Consider the following 17178-nt stretch of genomic DNA (forward strand, 5'->3'; position numbering starts at 1 on the left):
CTAACCCCGTGCTGTACCTGTCCTGGGAGTGTTTGATGGGGACAGTGTAGAGGGAGCTTTACTCTGTATCTAACCCCGTGCTGTACCTTTCCTGGGAGTGTTTGATGGGGACAGTGTAGAGGGAGCTTTACTCTGTATCTAACCCCGTGCTGTACCTGTCCGGGGAGTGTTTGATGGGGACAGTGTAGAGGGAGCTTTACTCTGTATCTCACCCCGTGCTGTACCTGGCCTGGGCCTGTTTGATGGGGACAGTGTAGAGGGAGCTTTACTCTGTATCTGACCCCGTGCTGTACCTGCCCTGGGAATGTTTGATGGGGACAGTGTAGAGGGAGCTTTACTCTGTATCTAACCCCTTGCTGTACCTGTCCTCAGAGTGTTTGATGGGGACAGTGTAGAGGGAGCTTTACTCTGTATCTAACCCCGTGCTGTACCTGTCCGGGGAGTGTTTGATGGGGACAGTGTCGAGGGAGCTTTACTCTGTATCTGACCCCGTGCTGTACCTGTCCGGGGAGTGTTTGATGGGGACAGTGTAGAGCGAGCTTTACTCTGTATCTAACCCCGTGCTGTACCTGTCCTGGGAGTGTTTGATGGGGACAGTGTAGAGGGAGCTTTACTCTGTATCTAACCCCGTGCTGTACCTGTCCTGGGAGTGTTTGATGGGGACAGTGTAGAGGGAGCTTTACTCTGTATCGAACCCCGTGCTGTACCTGTCCTGGGAGTGTTTGATGGGGACAGTGTAGAGGGAGCTTTACTCTGTATCGAACCCCGTGCTGTACCTGTCCTGGGAGTGTTTGATGGGGGACAGTGTAGAGGGAGCTTTACTCTGTATCTAACACCGTGCTGTACCTGTCCTGGAAGTGTTTGATGGGGACAGTGTAGAGGGAGCTTTACTCTGTATCTAACCCCGTGCTGTACCTGTCCTGTGAGTGTTTGATGGGGACAGTGTAGAGGGAGCTTTACTCTGTATCTAACCCCGTGCTGTACCTGTCCTGTGAGTGTTTGATGGGGACAGTGTAGAGGGAGCTTTACTCTGTATCTATCCCCGTGCTGTACCTGTCCTGGGAGTGTTTGATGGGGACAGTGTAGACGGAGCTTTACTCTGTATCTAACCCCGTGCTGTACCTGTCCTGGGAGTGTTTGATGGGGACAGTGTAGAGGGAGCTTTACTCTGTATCTAACCCCGTGCTGTACCTGTCCGGGGAGTGTTTGATGGGGACAGTGTAGAGGGAGCTTTACTCTGTATCTAACCCCGTGCTGTACCTGTCCTGGGAGTGTTTGATGGGGACAGTGTAGAGGGAGCTTTACTCTGTATCTAACCCCGTGCTGTACCTTTCCTGGGAGTGTTTGATGGGGACAGTGTAGAGGGAGCTTTACTCTGTATCTAACCCCGTGCTGTACCTGTCCGGGGAGTGTTTGATGGGGACAGTGTAGAGGGAGCTTTACTCTGTATCTCACCCCGTGCTGTACCTGTCCTGGGACTGTTTGATGGGGACAGTGTAGAGGGAGCTTTACTCTGTATCTGACCCCGTGCTGTACCTGCTCTGGGAATGTTTGATGGGGACAGTGTAGAGGGAGCTTTACTCTGTATCTAACCCCTTGCTGTACCTGTCCTCGGAGTGTTTGATGGGGACAGTGTAGAGGGAGCTTTACTCTGTATCTAACCCCGTGCTGTACCTGTCCGGGCAGTGTTTGATGGGGACAGTGTCGAGGGAGCTTTACTCTGTATCTGACCCCGTGCTGTACCTGTCCGGGGAGTGTTTGATGGGGACAGTGTCGAGCGAGCTTTACTCTGTATCTAACCCCGTGCTGTACCTGTCCTGGGAGTGTTTGATGGGGACAGTGTAGAGGGAGATTTACTCTGTATCTAACCCCGTGCTGTACCTGTCCTGGGAGTGTTTGATGGGGACAGTGTAGAGGGAGCTTTACTCTGTATCGAACCCCGTGCTGTACCTGTCCTGGGAGTGTTTGATAAGGACAGTGTAGAGGGAGCTTTACTCTGTATCGAACCCCGTGCTGTACCTGTCCTGGGAGTGTTTGATGGGGGACAGTGTAGAGGGAGCTTTACTCTGTATCTAACCCCGTGCTGTACCTGTCCTGGAAGTGTTTGATGGGGACAGTGTAGAGGGAGCTTTACTCTGTATCTAACCCCGTGCTGTACCTGTCCCGGGAGTGTTTGATGGGGACAGTGTAGAGGGAGCTTTACTCTGTATCTCACCCCGTGCTGTACCTGTCCTGGGAGTGTTTGATGGGGACAGTGTAGAGGGAGCTTTACTCTGTATCTAACCCCGTGCTGTACCTGTCCTGGGAGAGTTTGATGGGGACAGTGTAGAGGGAGCTTTACTCTGTATCTAACCCCGTGCTGTACCTGTCCGGGGAGTGTTTGATGGGGACAGTGTAGAGGGAGCTTTACTCTGTATCTAACCCCGTGCTGTACCTGTCCTGGGAGTGTTTGATGGGGACAGTGTAGAGGGAGCTTTACTCTGTATCTAACCCCGTGCTGTACCTTTCCTGGGAGTGTTTGATGGGGACAGTGTAGAGGGAGCTTTACTCTGTATCTAACCCCGTGCTGTACCTGTCCGGGGAGTGTTTGATGGGGACAGTGTAGAGGGAGCTTTACTCTGTATCTCACCCCGTGCTGTACCTGGCCTGGGCCTGTTTGATGGGGACAGTGTAGAGGGAGCTTTACTCTGTATCTCACCCCGTGCTGTACCTGCCCTGGGAATGTTTGATGGGGACAGTGTAGAGGGAGCTTTACTCTGTATCTAACCCCTTGCTGTACCTGTCCTCAGAGTGTTTGATGGGGACAGTGTAGTGGGAGCTTTACTCTGTATCTAACCCCGTGCTGTACCTGTCCGGGGAGTGTTTGATGGGGACAGTGTCGAGGGAGCTTTACTCTGTATCTGATCCCGTGCTGTACCTGTCCGGGGAGTGTTTGATGGGGACAGTGTAGAGCGAGCTTTACTCTGTATCTAACCCCGTGCTGTACCTGTCCTGGGAGTGTTTGATGGGGACAGTGTAGAGGGAGCTTTACTCTGTATCTAACCCCGTGCTGTACCTGTCCTGGGAGTGTTTGATGGGGACAGTGTAGAGGGAGCTTTACTCTGTATCGAACCCCGTGCTGTACCGGTCCTGGGAGTGTTTGATGGGGACAGTGTAGAGGGAGCTTTACTCTGTATCGAACCCCGTGCTGTACCTGTCCTGGGAGTGTTTGATGGGGGACAGTGTAGAGGGAGCTTTACTCTGTATCTAACCCCGTGCTGTACCTGTCCTGGAAGTGTTTGATGGGGACAGTGTAGAGGGAGCTTTACTCTGTATCTAACCCGGTGCTGTACCTGTCCTGTGAGTGTTTGATGGGGACAGTGTAGAGGGAGCTTTACTCTGTATCTAACCCCGTGCTGTACCTGTCCTGTGAGTGTTTGATGGGGACAGTGTAGAGGGAGCTTTACTCTATATCTAACCCCGTGCTGTACCTGTCCTGGGAGTGTTTGATGGGGACAGTGTAGAGGGAGCTTTACTCTGTATCTAACCCCGTGCTGTACCTGTCCTGGAAGTGTTTGATGGGGACAGTGTAGAGGGAACTTTACTCTGAATCTAACCCCGTGCTGTACCTGTCCTGGGAGTGTTTGATGGGGACAGTGCAGAGGGAACTTTACTCTGTATCTAACCCCGTGCTGTACCTGTCCTGGGAGTGTTTGATGGGGACAGTGTAGAGGGAGTTTTACTCTGTATCTGACCCCGTGCTGTACCTGCTCTGGGAATGTTTGATGGGGACAGTGTAGAGGGAGCTTTACTCTGTATCTAACCCCTTGCTGTACCTGTCCTCGGAGTGTTTGATGGGGACAGTGTAGAGGGAGCTTTACTCTGTATCTAACCCCGTGCTGTACCTGTCCGGGCAGTGTTTGATGGGGACAGTGTCGAGGGAGCTTTACTCTGTATCTGACCCCGTGCTGTACCTGTCCAGGGAGTGTTTGATGGGGACAGTGTCGAGCGAGCTTTACTCTGTATCTAACCCCGTGCTGTACCTGTCCTGGGAGTGTTTGATGGGGACAGTGTAGAGGGAGCTTTACTCTGTATCTAACCCCGTGCTGTACCTGTCCTGGGAGTGTTTGATGGGGACAGTGTAGAGGGAGCTTTACTCTGTATCGAACCCCGTGCTGTACCTGTCCTGGGAGTGTTTGATGGGGACAGTGTAGAGGGAGCTTTACTCTGTATCGAACCCCGTGCTGTACCTGTCCTGGGAGTGTTTGATGGGGGACAGTGTAGAGGGAGCTTTACTCTGTATCTAACCCCGTGCTGTACCTGTCCTGGAAGTGTTTGATGGGGACAGTGTAGAGGGAGCTTTACTCTGTATCTAACCCCGTGCTGTACCTGTCCCGGGAGTGTTTGATGGGGACAGTGTAGAGGGAGCTTTACTCTGTATCTAACCCCGTGCTGTACCTGTCCTGGGAGTGTTTGATGGGGACAGTGTAGAGGGAGCTTTACTCTGTATCTAACCCCGTGCTGTACCTGTCCTGGGAGAGTTTGATGGGGACAGTGTAGAGGGAGCTTTACTCTGTATCTAACCCCGTGCTGTACCTGTCCGGGGAGTGTTTGATGGGGACAGTGTAGAGGGAGCTTTACTCTGTATCTAACCCCGTGCTGTACCTGTCCTGGGAGTGTTTGATGGGGACAGTGTAGAGGGAGCTTTACTCTGTATCTAACCCCGTGCTGTACCTTTCCTGGGAGTGTTTGATGGGGACAGTGTAGAGGGAGCTTTACTCTGTATCTAACCCCGTGCTGTACCTGTCCGGGGAGTGTTTGATGGGGACAGTGTAGAGGGAGCTTTACTCTGTATCTCACCCCGTGCTGTACCTGGCCTGGGCCTGTTTGATGGGGACAGTGTAGAGGGAGCTTTACTCTGTATCTGACCCCGTGCTGTACCTGCCCTGGGAATGTTTGATGGGGACAGTGTAGAGGGAGCTTTACTCTGTATCTAACCCCTTGCTGTACCTGTCCTCAGAGTGTTTGATGGGGACAGTGTAGTGGGAGCTTTACTCTGTATCTAACCCCGTGCTGTACCTGTCCGGGGAGTGTTTGATGGGGACAGTGTCGAGGGAGCTTTACTCTGTATCTGACCCCGTGCTGTACCTGTCCGGGGGTGTTTGATGGGGACAGTGTAGAGCGAGCTTTACTCTGTATCTAACCCCGTGCTGTACCTGTCCTGGGAGTGTTTGATGGGGACAGTGTAGAGGGAGCTTTACTCTGTATCTAACCCCGTGCTGTACCTGTCCTGGGAGTGTTTGATGGGGACAGTGTAGAGGGAGCTTTACTCTGTATCGAACCCCGTGCTGTACCTGTCCTGGGAGTGTTTGATGGGGACAGTGTAGAGGGAGCTTTACTCTGTATCGAACCCCGTGCTGTACCTGTCCTGGGAGTGTTTGATGGGGGACAGTGTAGAGGGAGCTTTACTCTGTATCTAACCCCGTGCTGTACCTGTCCTGGAAGTGTTTGATGGGGACAGTGTAGAGGGAGCTTTACTCTGTATCTAACCCCGTGCTGTACCTGTCCTGTGAGTGTTTGATGGGGACAGTGTAGAGGGAGCTTTACTCTGTATCTAACCCCGTGCTGTACCAGTCCTGTGAGTGTTTGATGGGGACAGTGTAGAGGGAGCTTTACTCTATATCTAACCCCGTGCTGTACCTGTCCTGGGAGTGTTTGATGGGGACAGTGTAGAGGGAGCTTTACTCTGTATCTAACCCCGTGCTGTACCTGTCCTGGAAGTGTTTGATGGGGACAGTGTAGAGGGAACTTTACTCTGAATCTAACCCCGTGCTGTACCTGTCCTGGGAGTGTTTGATGGGGACAGTGCAGAGGGAACTTTACTCTGTATCTAACCCCGTGCTGTACCTGTCCTGGGAGTGTTTGATGGGGACAGTGTAGAGGGAGTTTTACTCTGTATCTAACCCCGTGCTGTACCTGTCCTGGGAGTGTTTGATGGGGACAGGGTAGAGGGAGCTTTACTCTGTATCTAACCCCGTGCTGTACCTGTCCTGGAAGTGTTTGATGGGGACAGTGTAGAGGGAGCTTTACTCTGTATCTAACCCCGTCCTGTACCTGTCCCGGGAGAGTTTGATGGGGACAGTGTAGAGGGAGCTTTACTCTGTATCTAACCCCGTGCTGTACCTGTCCTGGGAGTGTTTGATGGGGACAGTGTAGAGGGAGCTTTACTCTGTATCTAACCCCGTGCTGTACCTGTACTGGGAGTGTTTGATGGGGACAGTGTAGAGGGAACTTTACTCTGTATCTAACCCCGTGTTGTACCCGTCCTGGGAGTGTTTGATGGGGACAGTGTAGAGGGAGCTTTACTCTGTATCTAACCCCGTGCTGTACCTGTCCCGGGAGTGTTTGATGGGGACAGTGTAGAGGGAGCTTTACTCTGTATCTAACCCCGTGCTGTACCTGTCCTGGGAGTGTTTGATGGGGACAGTGTAGACGGAGCTTTACTCTGTATCTAACCCCGTGCTGTACCTGTCCTGGGAGTGTTTGATGGGGACAGTGTAGAGGGAGCTTTACTCTGTATCTAACCCCGTGCTGTACCTGTCCGGGGAGTGTTTGATGGGGACAGTGTAGAGGGAGCTTTACTCTGTATCTAACCCCGTGCTGTACCTGTCCTGGGAGTGTTTGATGGGGACAGTGTAGAGGGAGCTTTACTCTGTATCTAACCCCGTGCTGTACCTTTCCTGGGAGTGTTTGATGGGGACAGTGTAGAGGGAGCTTTACTCTGTATCTAACCCCGTGCTGTACCTGTCCGGGGAGTGTTTGATGGGGACAGTGTAGAGGGAGCTTTACTCTGTATCTCACCCCGTGCTGTACCTGTCCTGGGACTGTTTGATGGGGACAGTGTAGAGGGAGCTTTACTCTGTATCTGACCCCGTGCTGTACCTGCCCTGGGAATGTTTGATGGGGACAGTGTAGAGGGAGCTTTACTCTGTATCTAACCCCTTGCTGTACCTGTCCTCGGAGTGTTTGATGGGGACAGTGTAGAGGGAGCTTTACTCTGTATCTAACCCCGTGCTGTACCTGTCCGGGCAGTGTTTGATGGGGACAGTGTCGAGGGAGCTTTACTCTGTATCTGACCCCGTGCTGTACCTGTCCGGGGAGTGTTTGATGGGGACAGTGTCGAGCGAGCTTTACTCTGTATCTAACCCCGTGCTGTACCTGTCCTGGGAGTTTTTGATGGGGACAGTGTAGAGGGAGCTTTACTCTGTATCTAACCCCGTGCTGTACCTGTCCTGGGAGTGTTTGATGGGGACAGTGTAGAGGGAGCTTTACTCTGTATCGAACCCCGTGCTGTACCTGTCCTGGGAGTGTTTGATGGGGACAGTGTAGAGGGAGCTTTACTCTGTATCGAACCCCGTGCTGTACCTGTCCTGGGAGTGTTTGATGGGGGACAGTGTAGAGGGAGCTTTACTCTGTATCTAACCCCGTGCTGTACCTGTCCTGGAAGTGTTTGATGGGGACAGTGTAGAGGGAGCTTTACTCTGTATCTAACCCCGTGCTGTACCTGTCCTGGGAGTGTTTGATGGGGACAGTGTAGAGGGAGCTTTACTCTGTATCTAACCCCGTGCTGTACCTGTCCTGGGAGTGTTTGATGGGGACAGTGTAGAGGGAGCTTTACTCTGGATCTAACCCCGTGCTGTACCTGTCCTGGAAGTGTTTGATGGGGACAGTGTAGAGGGAACTTTACTCTGTATCTAACCCCGTGCTGTACCTGTCCTGGGAGTGTTTGATGGGGACAGTGCAGAGGGAACTTTACTCTGTATCTAACCCCGTGCTGTACCTGTCCTGGGAGTGTTTGATGGGGACAGTGTAGAGGGAGTTTTACTCTGTATCTAACCCCGTGCTGTACCTGTCCTGGGAGTGTTCGATGGGGACAGTGTAGAGGGAGCTTTACTCTGTATCTAACCCCGTGCTGTACCTGTCCTGGAAGTGTTTGATGGGGACAGTGTAGAGGGAGCTTTACTCTGTATCTAACCCCGTGCTGTACCTGTCCTGGGAGTGTTTGATGGGGACAGTGTAGAGGGAGCTTTAACCTGTATCTAACCCCGTGCTGTACCTGTCCTGGGAGTGTTTGATGGGGACAGTGTTGAGGGAGCTTTACTCTGTATCTAACCCCGTGCTGTACCTGTCCTGGGAATGTTTGATGGGGACAGTGTAGAGGGAGCTTTACTCTGTATCTAACCCCGTGCTGTGCCTGTCCTGGGAGTGTTTGATGGGGACAGTGTAGAGGGAGCTTTACTCTGTATCTAACCCCATGCTGTACCTGTCCTGGGAGTGTTTGATGGGGACAGTGTAGAGGGAGCTTTACTCTGTATCTAACCCCGTGCTGTACCTGTCCTGGGAGTGTTTGATGGGGACAGTGTAGAGGGAGCTTTACTCTGTATCTAACCCCGTGCTGTACCTGTCCTGGGAGTGTTTGATGGGGACAGTGTAGAGGGAGCTTTACTCTGTATCTAACCCCGTGCTGTACCTGTCCTGGGAGTGTTTGATGGGGACAGTGTAGAGGGAGCTTTACTCTGTATCTATCCCCGTGCTGTACCTGTCCTGGGAGTGTTTGATGGGGACAGTGTAGAGGGAGTTTTACTCTGTATCTAACCCCGTGCTGTACCTGCCCTGGGAGTGTTTGATTGGAACAGTGCAGAGCGAGCTTTACTCTGTATCTAACCCCGTGCTGTACCTGTCCTGGGAGTGTTTGATGGGGACAGTGTAGAGGGAGCTTTACCCTGTATCTAACCCCGTGCTGTACCTGTCCTGGGAGTGTTTGATGGGGACAGTGTAGAAGGAGCATTACCCTGTATCTAACCCCGTGCTATACCTGTCCTGGGAGTGTTTGATGGGGACAGTGTAGAGGGAGCTTTACCCTGTATCTAACCCCGTGCTGTCCCTGTCCTGGGAGTGTTTGATGGGGACAGTGTAGAGGGAGCTTTCCTCTGTATCTAACCCCGTGCTGTACCTGTCCCGCGAGTGTTTGATGGGGACAGTGTAGAGGGAACCTTCCTCTGTATCTAACCCCGTGCTGTCCCTGTCCTGGGAGTGTTTGATGGGGACAGTGTAGAGGGAGCTTTCCTCTGTATCTAACCCCGTGCTGTACCTGTCCCGGGAGTGTTTGATGGGGACAGTGTAGAGGGAGCTTTCCTCTGTATCTAACCCCGTGCTGTCCCTGTCCTGGGAGTGTTTGATGAGGACAGTGTAGAGGGAGCTTTACTCTGTATCTAACCCCGTGCTGTACCTGTCCTGGGAGTGTTTGATGGGGACAGTGTAGAGGGAGCTTTACTCTGTATCGAACCCCGTGCTGTACCTGTCCTGGGAGTGTTTGATGGGGACAGTGTAGAGGGAGCTTTACTCTGTATCGAACCCCGTGCTGTACCTGTCCTGGGAGTGTTTGATGGGGGACAGTGTAGAGGGAGCTTTACTCTGTATCTAACCCCGTGCTGTACCTGTCCTGGAAGTGTTTGATGGGGACAGTGTAGAGGGAGCTTTACTCTGTATCTAACCCCGTGCTGTACCTGTCCTGTGAGTGTTTGATGGGGACAGTGTAGAGGGAGCTTTACTCTGTATCTAACCCCGTGCTGTACCTGTCCTGGGAGTGTTTGATGGGGACAGTGTAGAGGGAGCTTTACTCTGTATCTAACCCCGTGCTGTACCTGTCCTGGAAGTGTTTGATGGGGACAGTGTAGAGGGAACTTTACTCTGTATCTAACCCCGTGCTGTACCTGTCCTGGGAGTGTTTGATGGTGACAGTGCAGAGGGAACTTTACTCTGTATCTAACCCCGTGCTGTACCTGTCCTGGGAGTGTTTGATGGGGACAGTGTAGAGGGAGTTTTACTCTGTATCTAACCCCGTGCTGTACCTGTCCTGGGAGTGTTTGATGGGGACAGTGTAGAGGGAGCTTTACTCTGTATCTAACCCCGTGCTGTACCTGTCCTGGAAGTGTTTGATGGGGACAGTGTAGAGGGAGCTTTACTCTGTATCTAACCCCGTGCTGTGACTGTCCTGGGAGTGTTTGATGGGGACAGTGTAGAGGGAGCTTTACTCTGTATCTAACCCCGTGCTGTACCTGTCCTGGGAGTGTTTGATGGGGACAGTGTAGAGGGAGCTTTAACCTGTATCTAACCCCGTGCTGTACCTGTCCTGGGAGTGTTTGATGGGGACAGTGTTGAGGGAGCTTTACTCTGTATCTAACCCCGTGCTGTACCTGTCCTGGGAATGTTTGATGGGGACAGTGTAGAGGGAGCTTTACTCTGTATCTAACCCCGTGCTGTGCCTGTCCTGGGAGTGTTTGATGGGGACAGTGTAGAGGGAGCTTTACTCTGTATCTAACCCCATGCTGTACCTGTCCTGGGAGTGTTTGATGGGGACAGTGTAGAGGGAGCTTTACTCTGTATCTAACCCCGTGCTGTACCTGTACTGGGAGTGTTTGACGGGGACAGTGTAGAGGGAGCTTTACTCTGTATCTAACCCCGTGCTGTACCTGTCCTGGGAGTGTTTGATGGGGACAGTGTAGAGGGAGCTTTACTCTGTATCTAACCCCGTGCTGTACCTGTCCTGGGAGTGTTTGATGGGGACAGTGTAGAGGGAGCTTTACTCTGTATCTATCCCTGTGCTGTACGTGTCCTGGGAGTGTTTGATGGGGACAGTGTAGAGGGAGTTTTACTCTGTATCTAACCCCGTGCTGTACCTGTCCTGGGAGTGTTTGATGGGGACAGTGCAGAGCGAGCTTTACTCTGTATCTAACCCCGTGCTGTACCTGTCCTGGGAGTGTTTGATGGGGACAGTGTTGAGGGAGCTTTACTCTGTATCTAACCCCGTGCTGTACCTGTCCTGGGAATGTTTGATGGGGACAGTGTAGAGGGAGCTTTACTCTGTATCTAACCCCGTGCTGTGCCTGTCCTGGGAGTGTTTGATGGGGACAGTGTAGAGGGAGCTTTACTCTGTATCTAACCCCATGCTGTACCTGTCCTGGGAGTGTTTGATGGGGACAGTGTAGAGGGAGCTTTACTCTGTATCTAACCCCGTGCTGTACCTGTCCTGGGAGTGTTTGATGGGGACAGTGTAGAGGGAGCTTTACTCTGTATCTAACCCCGTGCTGTACCTGTCCTGGGAGTGTTTGATGGGGACAGTGTAGAGGGAGCTTTACTCTGTATCTAACCCCGTGCTGTACCTGTCCTGGGAGTGTTTGATGGGGACAGTGTAGAGGGAGCTTTACTCTGTATCTATCCCCGTGCTGTACCTGTCCTGGGAGTGTTTGATGGGGACAGTGTAGAGGGAGTTTTACTCTGTATCTAACCCCGTGCTGTACCTGCCCTGGGAGTGTTTGATTGGAACAGTGCAGAGCGAGCTTTACTCTGTATCTAACCCCGTGCTGTACCTGTCCTGGGAGTGTTTGATGGGGACAGTGTAGAGGGAGCTTTACCCTGTATCTAACCCCGTGCTGTACCTGTCCTGGGAGTGTTTGATGGGGACAGTGTAGAAGGAGCATTACCCTGTATCTAACCCCGTGCTATACCTGTCCTGGGAGTGTTTGATGGGGACAGTGTAGAGGGAGCTTTACCCTGTATCTAACCCCGTGCTGTCCCTGTCCTGGGAGTGTTTGATGGGGACAGTGTAGAGGGAGCTTTCCTCTGTATCTAACCCCGTGCTGTACCTGTCCCGCGAGTGTTTGATGGGGACAGTGTAGAGGGAACCTTCCTCTGTATCTAACCCCGTGCTGTCCCTGTCCTGGGAGTGTTTGATGGGGACAGTGTAGAGGGAGCTTTCCTCTGTATCTAACCCCGTGCTGTACCTGTCCCGGGAGTGTTTGATGGGGACAGTGTAGAGGGAGCTTTCCTCTGTATCTAACCCCGTGCTGTACCTGTCCTGGGAGTGTTTGATGGGGACAGTGTAGAGGGAGCTTTACTCTGTATCTAACCCCGTGCTGTACCTGTCCTGGGAGTGTTTGATGGGGACAGTGTAGAGGGAGCTTTACTCTGTATCTATCCCCGTGCTGTACCTGTCCTGGGAGTGTTTGATGGGGACAGTGTAGAGGGAGTTTTACTCTGTATCTAACCCCGTGCTGTACCTGCCCTGGGAGTGTTTGATTGGAACAGTGCAGAGCGAGCTTTACTCTGTATCTAACCCCGTGCTGTACCTGTCCTGGGAGTGTTTGATGGGGACAGTGTAGAGGGAGCTTTTCCCTGTATCTAACCCCGTGCTGTACCTGTCCTGGGAGTGTTTGATGGGGACAGTGTAGAAGGAGCATTACCCTGTATCTAACCCCGTGCTATACCTGTCCTGGGAGTGTTTGATGGGGACAGTGTAGAGGGAGCTTTACCCTGTATCTAACCCCGTGCTGTCCCTGTCCTGGGAGTGTTTGATGGGGACAGTGTAGAGGGAGCTTTCCTCTGTATCTAACCCCGTCCTGTACCTGTCCCGCGAGTGTTTGATGGGGACAGTGTAGAGGGAACCTTCCTCTGTATCTAACCCCGTGCTGTCCCTGTCCTGGGAGTGTTTGATGGGGACAGTGTAGAGGGAGCTTTCCTCTGTATCTAACCCCGTGCTGTACCTGTCCCGGGAGTGTTTGATGGGGACAGTGTAGAGGGAGCTTTCCTCTGTATCTAACCCCGTGCTGTCCCTGTCCTGGGAGTGTTTGATGAGGACAATGTAGAGGGAGCTTTACTCTGTATCTAACCCCGTGCTGTACCTGTCCTGGGAGTGTTTGATGGGGACAGTGTAGAGGGAGCTTTACTCTGTATCGAACCCCGTGCTGTACCTGTCCTGGGAGTGTTTGATGGGGACAGTGTAGAGGGAGCTTTACTCTGTATCGAACCCCGTGCTGTACCTGTCCTGGGAGTGTTTGATGGGGGACAGTGTAGAGGGAGCTTTACTCTGTATCTAACCCCGTGCTGTACCTGTCCTGGAAGTGTTTGATGGGGACAGTGTAGAGGGAGCTTTACTCTGTATCTAACCCCGTGCTGTACCTGTCCTGTGAGTGTTTGATGGGGACAGTGTAGAGGGAGCTTTACTCTGTATCTAACCCCGTGCTGTACCTGTCCTGGGAGTGTTTGATGGGGACAGTGTAGAGGGAGCTTTACTCTGTATCTAACCCCGTGCTGTACCTGTCCTGGAAGTGTTTGATGGGGACAGTGTAGAGGGAACTTTACTCTGTATCTAACCCCGTGCTGTACCTGTCCTGGGAGTGTTTGATGGTGACAGTGCAGAGGGAACTTTACTCTGTATCTAACCCCGTGCTGTACCTGTCCTGGGAGTGTTTGATGGGGACAGTGTAGAGGGAGTTTTACTCTGTATCTAACCCCGTGCTGTACCTGTCCTGGGAGTGTTTGATGGGGACAGTGTAGAGGGAGCTTTACTCTGTATCTAACCCCGTGCTGTACCTGTCCTGGAAGTGTTTGATGGGGACAGTGTAGAGGGAGCTTTACTCTGTATCTAACCCCGTGCTGTACCTGTCCTGGGAGTGTTTGATGGGGACAGTGTTGAGGGAGCTTTACTCTGTATCTAACCCCGTGCTGTTCCTGTCCTGGGAATGTTTGATGGGGACAGTGTAGAGGGAGCTTTACTCTGTATCTAACCCCGTGCTGTGACTGTCCTGGGAGTGTTTGATGGGGACAGTGTAGAGGGAGCTTTACTCTGTATCTAACCCCGTGCTGTACCTGTCCTGTGAGTGTTTGATGGGGACAGTGTAGAGGGAGCTTTAACCTGTATCTAACCCCGTGCTGTACCTGTCCTGGGAGTGTTTGATGGGGACAGTGTTGAGGGAGCTTTACTCTGTATCTAACCCCGTGCTGTACCTGTCCTGGGAATGTTTGATGGGGACAGTGTAGAGGGAGCTTTACTCTGTATCTAACCCCGTGCTGTGCCTGTCCTGGGAGTGTTTGATGGGGACAGTGTAGAGGGAGCTTTACTCTGTATCTAACCCCATGCTGTACCTGTCCTGGGAGTGTTTGATGGGGACAGTGTAGAGGGAGCTTTACTCTGTATCTAACCCCGTGCTGTACCTGTCCTGGGAGTGTTTGACGGGGACAGTGTAGAGGGAGCTTTACTCTGTATCTAACCCCGTGCTGTACCTGTCCTGGGAGTGTTTGATGGGGACAGTGTAGAGGGAGCTTTACTCTGTATCTAACCCCGTGCTGTACCTGTCCTGGGAGTGTTTGATGGGGACAGTGTAGAGGGAGCTTTACTCTGTATCTATCCCTGTGCTGTACGTGTCCTGGGAGTGTTTGATGGGGCCAGTGTAGAGGGAGTTTTACTCTGTATCTAACCCCGTGCTGTACCTGTCCTGGGAGTGTTTGATGGGGACAGTGCAGAGCGAGCTTTACTCTGTATCTAACCCCGTGCTGTACCTGTCCTGGGAGTGTTTGATGGGGACAGTGTAGAGGGAGCTTTACCCTGTATCTAACCCCGTGCTGTACCTGTCCTGGGAGTGTTTGATGGGGACAGTGTAGAAGGAGCATTACCCTGTATCTAACCCCGTGCTATACCTGTCCTGGGAGTGTTTGATGGGGACAGTGTAGAGGGAGCTTTACCCTGTATCTAACCCCGTGCTGTCCCTGTCCTGGGAGTGTTTGATGGGGACAGTGTAGAGGGAACTTTCCTCTGTATCTAACCCCGTGCTGTCCCTGTCCTGGGAGTGTTTGATGGGGACAGTGTAGAGGGAGCTTTCCTCTGTATCTAACCCCGTGCTGTACCTGTCCTGGGAGTGTTTGATGGGGACAGTGTAGAGGGAGCTTTCCTCTGTATCTAACCCCGTGCTGTCCCTGTCCTGGGAGTGTTTGATGGGGACAGTGTAGAGGGAGCTTTACTCTGTATCTAACCCCGTGCTGTACCTGTCCTGGGAGTGTTTGATGGGGACAGTGTAGAGGGAGCTTTACTCTGTATCGAACCCCGTGCTGTACCTGTCCTGGGAGTGTTTGATGGGGACAGTGTAGAGGGAGCTTTACTCTGTATCGAACCCCGTGCTGTACCTGTCCTGGGAGTGTTTGATGGGGACAGTGTAGAGGGAGCTTTACTCTGTATCTAACCCTGTGCTGTACCTGTCCTGGGAGTGTTTGATGGGGACAGTGTAGAGGGAGCATTACTCTGTATCGAACCCCGTGCTGTACCTGTCCTGGGAGTGTTTGGTGGGGACAGTGTAGAGGTAGCTTTACTCTGTATCTATCCCCGTGTTGTACCTGTCCTGGGAGCGTTTGATGGGGACAGTGTAGAGGGAGCTTTACTCTGTATCGAACCCCGTGCTGTACCTGTCCTGGGAGTGTTTGGTGGGGACAGTGTAGAGGGAGCTTTACTCTGTATCGAACCCCGTGCTGTACCTGTCCTGGGAGTGTTTGGTGGGGACAGTGTAGAAGTAGCTTTACTCTGTATCTAACCCCGTGCTGTACCTGTCCTGGGAGTGTTTGATGGGGACAGTGTAGAGGGAGCTTTACTCTGTATCTAACCCCGTGCTGTACCTGTCCTGGGAGTGTTTGATGGGGAACAGTGTGGAGGGAGCTTTACTCTGTATCTAACCCCGTGCTGTACCTGTCCTGGGAGTGTTTGATGGGGACAGTGTAGAGGGAGCTTTACTCTGTGTCTAACCCCGTGCTGTACCTGTCCTGGGAGTGTTTGATGGGGACAGTGTCGAGGGAGCTTTACTCTGTATCTAACCCCGTGCTGTACCTGTCCTGGGAGTGTTTGATGGGGACAGTGTAGAGGGAGCTTTACTCTGTATCTAACCCCGTGCTGTACCTGTCCTGGGAGTGTTTGATGGGGAACAGTGTGGAGGGAGCTTTACCCTGTATCTAACCCCGTGCTGTGCAATGTCTTCTCTGTGAGGGATGTGAGTGTTTGTCATTCTCTTCCCCGGGGACTTGGGTTGTGAAACAGCGCTGATGCGGGTGATGTACCCCGTCTGGTTAAATGGTGCAGCAGGTTCGAGGGGCTGAATGGGCTCCTGCTGGGGGCGGTGGGGGTGGGGGTTTAGCTGCTGGCCAATCGGGCGCTCTGACCTGTGAGCTTCCTCGAGGATGGGTAGTGAGATTGGGAACGAGGTGGAATGACGGACTGTTAACGGAGATCCGCATCCACCTCCTGCCGCTTACTGAACATCTGGAAGTGTCGCTGCCCCTCACATTCTGCCTGTTTTCCAGCATTTACAGCTGAGTGAGGATGTCGCTGGGGCCACCTTCATGGCGGCGGGCAGCTCAGCTCCGGAGCTCTTCACCTCTCTGATTGGTGAGTGTGCTCTCTGTATCGGAAAGTCTGTCTGTGCCGGAGCACCGGGCTCACACAGCAAGCTGCAGTGGAACCTGTCTCTCCCGGTGAACACGTGTGTGTGAGAGTGCGTGTGAGTGTGTGTGAGTGAGAGTGTGTGTGAGTGTGTCTGTGTGTGTGAGTGTGTCAGTGTGCGTGTGTGAGGGTGTGTGTGTGAGTGTGTGTGTGTGTCTGTGTGTGTGTGTGTGTGTGTCTGTGTGTGTGAGAGTGTCTGTGTGAGTGTGTGTGTCTGTGTGTGTCTGTGTGAGAGTGTGTCTGTGTGTGTGAGTGAGTGTGTGTGTGTGTGTGTGTGTCTGTGTCTGTGTGTCTGTGTGTCTGTGTGTGTGAGTGTGTCAGTGTGCGTGTGTGAGTGTGTGTCTGTGTGTGTGAGAGTGTGTGAGAGTGTGTGAGAGTGTGTGAGAGTGTGTGTGAGTGAGAGTGAGAGTGAGTGTGAGTGTGTGTGAGAGTGTGAGTGTGAGTGTGTGTGAGTGCGAGTGTGTGTGAGTGAGAGTGTGTCTGTGTGTGTGAGAGTGTGTGTGAGTGAGTGTGTGTGTGTCTGTGTGTCTGTGTGTGTCTGTGTGTGTGAGTGTGTCTGTGTGTGTGAGTGTGTCAGTGTGCGTGTGTGAGTGTGTGTGTGTGAGTGAGTGTGTGTCTGTGTGTGTCTGTGTGTGTGAGTGTGTCAGTGTGCGTGTGTGAGTGTGTGTGTGTGAGTGAGTGTGTGTGTGTGTCTGTGTGTGTGTCAATGTGCGTGTGTGAGTGTGTGAGAGTGTGTGTGAGTGAGTGTGTGTCTGTGTGTCTGTGTGTCTGTGTGAGTGTGTGAGTGTGTGAGTGTGTGTCTGTGTGAGTGTGTGTGTGAGTGTGAGTGTGTGTGTGTGAGTGTGTACTTGTGTGTAAGTATGCATATGTGTGCGTGTATG

At 52.6% G+C, this 17178-nt stretch overlaps 2 protein-coding genes across 4 annotated transcripts in view; one reads left to right on the plus strand and one right to left on the minus strand.

Annotated features, from left to right (window-relative positions):
* Window positions 1-17178, minus strand: part of slc8a4a (solute carrier family 8 member 4a) — a 903507-nt gene that overhangs the window by 280427 nt on the left and 605902 nt on the right.
* The window catches only part of LOC140399870 (sodium/potassium/calcium exchanger 3-like), a 224263-nt gene that overhangs the window by 143318 nt on the left and 63767 nt on the right, over window positions 1-17178 (plus strand). For all 3 annotated transcript variants that reach the window (XM_072489337.1, XM_072489336.1, XM_072489335.1), the window contains one exon: window positions 16159-16243. In XM_072489337.1, coding sequence (XP_072345438.1) covers window positions 16159-16243 — 85 coding nt within the window. The remainder of the gene's footprint in view (window positions 1-16158; window positions 16244-17178) is intronic.

The sequence above is a fragment of the Scyliorhinus torazame genome, chromosome 24 (genome assembly GCF_047496885.1).
Source record: "Scyliorhinus torazame isolate Kashiwa2021f chromosome 24, sScyTor2.1, whole genome shotgun sequence".
Taxonomy (NCBI): domain Eukaryota; kingdom Metazoa; phylum Chordata; class Chondrichthyes; order Carcharhiniformes; family Scyliorhinidae; genus Scyliorhinus; species Scyliorhinus torazame.